General features: G+C 54.1%; 2 protein-coding genes across 2 annotated transcripts; both read right to left on the bottom strand.

The window, feature by feature from the left end:
* Positions 1–4: 4 nt before the first annotated feature.
* LOC113979902 (protocadherin gamma-B5-like) lies at positions 5–1,420 on the bottom strand (the record flags this gene model as incomplete). Its single annotated transcript, XM_027707181.1, has 1 exon — positions 5–1,420. A coding segment is annotated over exon 1 (1,416 nt), but the record flags the coding sequence as incomplete, so codon positions are not given.
* An 868-nt stretch (positions 1,421–2,288) lies between these two features.
* Positions 2,289–6,184, bottom strand: LOC113979903 (protocadherin gamma-A6-like). Its single transcript, XM_027707182.1, has 2 exons — positions 3,657–6,184; positions 2,289–2,297 (listed from the first exon to the last, which is right to left on the bottom strand). The coding sequence occupies exons 1-2, from the start codon at positions 6,117–6,119 to the stop codon at positions 2,289–2,291; spliced, it is 2,472 nt and encodes an 823-aa protein (XP_027562983.1). The 5' UTR covers positions 6,120–6,184.
* Positions 6,185–6,885: the final 701 nt, after the last annotated feature.

Genomic DNA, 6,885 nt, shown 5'->3' with positions numbered 1-6,885 from the left:
CCAGCGCGCCCACCAAGTTGTTCTCCCGCACGTACGCGCTGTACGACACCTCCTCGAACACCGGCGCGTTGTCGTTCACGTCCGACACCTCCAGCACCAACTCTGCCATGCTCGACAGCACCGGGCTGCCTCGGTCCCTTGCAGTGATGGTGATATTGTAAGCGGATACTGTTTCTCTGTCCAGGGCACTGGCTATTATTAGTTTATAGGTGTTCTCCGATGACGTTTCTAATCTGAAAGGCAGATTTCCGTCCATGTTACAGCTCACTTCTCCATTTTCTCCCGAATCTTTGTCACGGACATTGATCACAGCTACAACTGTGCTCGGGACAGAGTCTTCGGGTATCGGGTTCAAGATAGGCAGGAGGGAAAGGGCTGGCACATTGTCGTTTACGTCTAGAATGTCTATGTGCACTTTGGCGTGCGCACTCAGGCCACCCCCATCCTTGCCTTCAACACTCGCTTCGTAATATTTCCTTTCTTCATAATCTAATAGGCCTGTAACCTTCACGTCCCCTGTCTTGGGGTCCAGAGAGAAGAGCTGGCGAGCGCTCTTTGCGATGTCACTGAATGAGTAAGTAATTTCTGCATTTGTACCTTCGTCACTGTCAGTAGCTTTCACCTGAAAAGCTAAGGAGCCCTCTGGCAGGTTTTCCATCAGTCGAACCTTGTAGATCTCTTTGGTGAATACTGGTGGGTTGTCATTTGCGTCAGTCACGTTAATCTTTATCTGGGCTGTCCCGGATCGGACTGGATCCCCACCATCCAGCGCCGTCAGTATCAAATTGTGATTTCTCTGTTCTTCTCGATCTAAGATTTTCTCCAATACCAGTTCCGCGTGTTTCGTCCCATCAGGGCTCTCCCTCACTAAGAGAGAGAAGAGTGGATTGGGGGTAAGTTCGTACTTTTGTAAAGAGTTTGCCCCAATGTCGGGGTCTCTGCCACTGCCCAGTGGGAACCTGGTCCCAGGAGGCGTCGACTCGATCATTTCTATGGTAACAAATTCTTTGTCGAACTGCGGCACATTGTCATTGATATCCTGGATAGTAACGCTCACAGGAAACATGTCGAAAGGGTTCTCCATGACTGCCTCCAAGCGGAGGGCACAGGGCGACACGGCCCCGCAGATGCCCTCTCGGTCTATCCTCTCGTTTACCCGCAGATTTGTATTACCTTCCCCGAGAGTGAAGTACTGTTTTTCGTCACCAGCGACTATCCGCAGCTTGCGCGCCGGCAGCTCGTCGGCGCTGAGCCCCAGGTCCCGAGCCAGCGGCCCCACTAGCGAGCCTCTGGGCAGCTCCTCGGCGATGGAGTAGCGGAGCCGCTCCGGCCCCGCCCGGCAGCACAACGGCAGGAGCACTGCCAGCAACGCGACCCGCCCGGCAGCTGCCCAGACCTGGGCTGCCGGTCTGACCTTCATTCTGCGGACGACTTTAGATTAGGCTTTCCGAGCAGCTGAACCGGTATCCGAGAGAAATAAATGTGTGAAATCCCTGTGCTGGTCGGAGCACGGCTGAGTCGAGCGGTTCCTGCTTTTCTCCCTGCTCTGCGCTGTGCGGAGCAGCAATGAGCGGGCGCCGGGGAGGAGCCGACGGCGGAGCTGCTTCTCCGCCTTGGCCAACAGTGACACCCTGAGTCTGTGTCTGAGAACGGCATCGTCCGAGAGAAAGAATAGCTCGAAGGTCCTGCTCTGCAAGTCCTTCAGTTAGTACGGATCGGAAAATAAATAGGTAATCGGTACCGCGAAACAGAAAACTTCTCTTTGTGCTGTAAGGGTCCATCTAGGAATTCCCATTGTCTGAATCCCTTACGCTTGCAAGTCTTCTGCAGGACAAATCCTCCCCCGTTGCTTGAAGGATGTGCAGCAGGACCTTGATTTCACCCCTGCTGTGATCTTACTGATCTCTTCAGTGGGGCGCGGGGTGTTCCCGCTACCGTCTTCTCACCGCCGTGAGAGAAAAGGTAGGACAGAGGGAACGCTGAGGCACTGCTCGAGGGTAGTGGATTTATTTCTGATAGCTGAGAGACCCACAGTTAGCACTAAGTTTTCCCCCTTTGAACAGCGGTCACTGATTTCCAAGCAAAGCCAGGAGTTCCAGCCACTGAGAAAACCACAGCGGTCACACCAGATCTGAGCCCATCTCTTTCGACTTTCAAAGCCCAGCATCATCATATCAGTACCATACAACTCAACACCGAATTCCTTTCATCTGTCTCCTACAAACCACGGCCGATACTGTAGCTGGTCTCAAACCTTAAGAACAATTTTTGGGAAAGGTTGACGGCGGTTACTGTTGCTTAAACAATCAAAAGAAAACAGATAGATCCCTGACGGAAAGCTGTTGTACCTCACCTGTAAATTAGAACCTCGCCTCTCTTACAGCAGAGGAAAAAACAAACACACAAACGAACAAACAAAAACAACAACAAAAAATCCCGAGGGAGGGCTGTATCATCACAGCCCCTTACGCAGAAGACAAGGAGAGATTAGAAAACTCTCCACTCTATCTATTCGGTGGAGTTGTTCTTGCACATACACTAACACTGCGTCTCTGCAGATGCCAATGTCATGACCTTCTCAGGAAGATATATTTAGAAAATATGTTTTCCTGCTAACTTTGGCAGTTCAATCAGTGAAGGATAATTCCTTTTCCTCCAGCTGCACCTGTGCACAACTCACGGTAACAAATTAATAACCTTCCAGAACAGGAAGTGGATTTGAATTTGTAGCGTTTCAGAAGCCAAGAGATGGAAATACTGTGAACATCTCTATATGAGGTCTAGAGATGGATGTGGTTATTTACATGGTGGCGCGGGGGACTTTTCTGAAACCTGTCGCCGCCAATTTACTACTTTCTTTATGGCGACAATCGCCCATAGCAACCCAGACACACATATTCATGCATCTTCACACACTGAGGTACCCTCCAAATCGCTGTTTTCCAGATTAACTCCCATTCCGAAATTAGTTACACTATAAGGAGATAGTGATGAATCGTACTTTGTTTTTAAACACTTTTAAAATGTATATTCTAGGAAATATACTCTATTTCAATGACTATGTCTGTACAGTAATCCACAATTACATTTGTATTGAATCCAAATATTAAGCCTAGCAGCGGGGGAAAAAACTCGGTGGCCTCTCAGAGGAATTCTGCACTATCGAACACGAATCTCTTCGTAAAACTTCGAGTTCCCTTAAGTAGGATTCACTAATTCGTTTGTTGAAGGCAGATTTCGAAGAAAACTGAGACTTTAGAGGTGTTGGCTTTCAAGCTACAAGGTTGTCCAATTCTACCAGAATTTGAGAGCTGATACAGGAATTTGAATGAAATGCTGGGAACTGGGTACTAGCAAGTATTTAAAAAATTCAAAGAAGTGCCAGAAGAAGACCAGAAGAATGAGTTTTCCTTGTGAAGTTGCACATGCAATGGAACCTTCCAGCCTTAGGGAAAGCTAGATAAAATGAGTTTTGGAAGGCGATAGAGAATATGACACATAAAACACACACAGCCGAACTCAGACACGTTCAGCAGGTGATATTCACGGGCTGGTGACAATCTTAAAACGTGATTTCCAAGACTGTGAACCTTATGAAATGCCTGTGACTGCACTAAGAATCCTAAACACAAAATACAGTTTAAAAATTAACGTACCTGAGAGGATACTTGACCACCGCTTTCGGCAACTTGATCTGAAGTGACAAAATCATCTAAAGCCGGATGATCAGAAGGTGTTGGTCGGACCGGGAGGGTGTCGCAGCAGCTGGCGGCCGAGAAGCGGAGGTGGCTCTTGCGCGAGTCGGCCGTGAGAGACACGTCGTGCGAGTAGGAGTGCAGGAAGGCGCGCACGCCGTCGATGCCCACGAAGTGCGTGGCCGGCACGCCGCGCAAGGCGCCGCTGCCCGCCGCCAGCAGCTGCTGCTGCGAGCGCCGCCAGCGCCGCAGGCGCAGCGCCAGCAGCAGCAGCAGGAAGCCGAGGAACAGGCACGACACGGCGGCCACGGCCAGCACCAGCCAGCGCGTCAGGCTGCCGCCCGCCTCGCCCGCCCCCGCCGCCGCCTCCGCCTGCGCCGCGCTGCCCAGCTCGGCCAGCAGCTCGGCCACGCTCTCGGCCAGCACCACGCTCAGCGTGGCCGTGGCCGACAGCGCCGGCCGCCCGTGGTCCTTCACCAGCACCACCAGGCTCTGGCGCGACGCGTCGCGGGCCAGCGGCGAGCGCGTCGTGCGCACCTCGCCGCTGTGCAGCCCCACGCGGAACAGCCCCGGCTCCGTCGCCTTCGCCAGCTCGTACGACAGCCACGCGTTCTGACCCGCGTCCGCGTCCACCGCCACCACCTTGGCCACCAGCGCGCCGGCCTCGCTCGACCGCGCCGCCAGCTCCACGCCCGACCAGCCCGAGCCCGACCCCGACGCCGCCGGCGGCGGGTACAGCACCTGCGGCGCGTTGTCGTTCTCGTCCACGATCAGCAGCCGCACCGACACGTTGCTGCTCAGCGCCGGCGAGCCGCCGTCCTCCGCCCAAACCCACAGCCCCACCTCGCGCACCTCCTCGTAGTCGAACGAGCGCAGCGCGTACAGCGCGCCCGTCTCCGCCTGCACCGACACGTACGACGACAGCGGCAAGCCCCGCACACCACCCTCCCCCAGACGGTACCGCACGCGCGCGTTCTCCCCCCAGTCCGCGTCCCGAGCCCGCACCCGCAGCACCAACGCGCCCGCCACGTTGTTCTCCGGCAGCCGAGCGCTGTAGCGCTCCTGCGCGAACACCGGCGCGTTGTCGTTCACGTCCAGCACCCGCAGCGAAAGCACCCTGCTGCTCTGCAGCGCCGGCCGCCCGCCGTCGGCCGCAGTCACCGTCACGTTGTACTCCGACTCCTGCTCCCGGTCCAGCAGCTCTGCAGTCACCACACGGTAGTAGTTATCGAATGACTTCTCCAGGCGGAACGGGAGGCTTTCTGTGATGCTGCACTGCACCTCGCCGTTGGCCCCAGAGTCCCTGTCTTGGACACTGAAAATGGCGATTACAGTTCCCAGCGGTGAATCTTCTGGAACCGGACTGAACACGGACATAATGACAATCTCAGGAACGTAGTTGTTCACATCAGTGACCTTGATGTGTACCTTGCTGTGGGAAGAGAGTCCTCCCGCATCCCGAGCTTGCACAACCAATTCGTAAAACTCGTCTTCTTCGAAATTCAACTTCTCTGTTATTTCAATTTCCCCACTTTCAGGATCCAGCTTGAAAGTTTTGTCAAACTTCTCCGGGATTTTAAAGAACGAGTATTTCACCTCAGCGTTTGGCCCCTCGTCTCTGTCAGTCGCTGTCACCTGTAACACCCGACTTCCCACGGCCACGTCTTCTCTCACGGTCACCTTATACACAGACTGAGTAAATTCTGGAGCATTGTCATTTCCATCTAACACAACTATTTGTATTGTTGTCGATCCCGATTTTACCGGAGTCCCGCCATCTGTGGCTGTTAGGATCAAATTATGAACAGCCTGCTGTTCCCGATCCAAAGATTTCACCAATATTAATTCTGGATATTTCACATCGTCATCTCCTTTTTTCACATCCAAGGTGAAATAGTTGCTCTCACTACATTCATAATTCTGTAAAGAGTTCACTCCTATGTCAGGATCGTGAGCTTTCTCCAATGGGAAACGTGCACCTGGTGCAGTATACTCGATGATTTCTAAGACACTGCTTCTTTCTGGGAAACTGGGAGCGTTATCATTAATATCCAGTATTTCTACCTCCCCTTTGTAAATGTTCATTGGCTGCTTTACAAGAATTTCAAAATTTAGGATGCATTTAGGAACAGCTGCGCACATCTCCTCTCTGTCCACCTGCTTCATCATAGATAAGTGGCCGTTCTGCAAGTCTAGAAAAAAGTACCGTGTCCTACCTGTGTCAAAAACGTGGGCGTCGCGGTGGCGGAGCGCCGGCATCTGCAGCCCCAGGTCTTTGGCCACGTCACCCACGAACGAGCCCTTGGGCATCTCCTCGGGCACCGAGTAGCGCAGCTGCCCCCACGCCGCCTCCCAGGCCGCCAGCAGGACGCCCCACAGCAGCACTCGCTGCCGCCGGCCCCAGCGCCTCCCCGCCGCGCACATCTCCGCCGCCGCACCGCCGGCACCGCAACACCGCCGGCAGATCCCCGCCGCCGACCACCGATCTGGTACCCGCTTCGGCTCCCGCTTCTGCTCCAATTCCTTCTCCGGCTCACCGCTCCCGGTCGCTGCCGCCGACCTCTCCGCCTCCTTCAGCACGGCTCCGCAGCGCGGGGACGATCGCAATCCGGCGTCTACCGGGTCGGACACCGAGCGAGCGGACAAGCGATTCTGTCCGCAGCGGGCGGGGCTGCAGCACATTCTCTCGCTCCTCTCAGTCAACAGCGGCCCCCGCAGCTTCCTCCCGGCACTGCACGCACCGAGCGCTGCCCGCCCCACCTCGCCCACGGGAAGCTCGCGGGAGTGGTACAGGTGCCACAGAGACTTCTGGCCCTGTCCAGCCCCCTCCAACTCATCTCTTCCTTGAGAAGCTGATCACGACTGCTAAGAAGGCAGAGGCGTCCCGTGGTTGTGCTGTTTCTACCACTCGAGAAAATGTTTTGTAATGGTGATAAAATATAGATATAAAATTCTCTTAATGTGTAGTAGTCATATTCATTTAGTTCAAAAGTACTGTCTCCCGCACTAACTGCCCAGCTTTTGGGGCAGTCATGCTCGAGTGACTTTTTTTTCCTTACCTTTTCTGCCAACACAGCTTAATACTGGAATGACTTCAGCCGCCTTAGATTTCCAAACCCTGTGCAATAGCACAAGGCAGCAATAGACTTTTCCATGTCAGGGTCCTCAGGTGGTCTCGAACCTGATCTTC

This window comes from Neopelma chrysocephalum, unplaced genomic scaffold (genome assembly GCF_003984885.1).
Source record: "Neopelma chrysocephalum unplaced genomic scaffold, ASM398488v2 Primary Assembly neopelma1_90385, whole genome shotgun sequence".
Classification (NCBI taxonomy): Eukaryota; Metazoa; Chordata; class Aves; order Passeriformes; family Pipridae; genus Neopelma; species Neopelma chrysocephalum.
The sequence above is the reverse complement of the archived record's forward strand: the minus strand, read 5'-3'. Positions and strand labels throughout refer to the sequence as shown.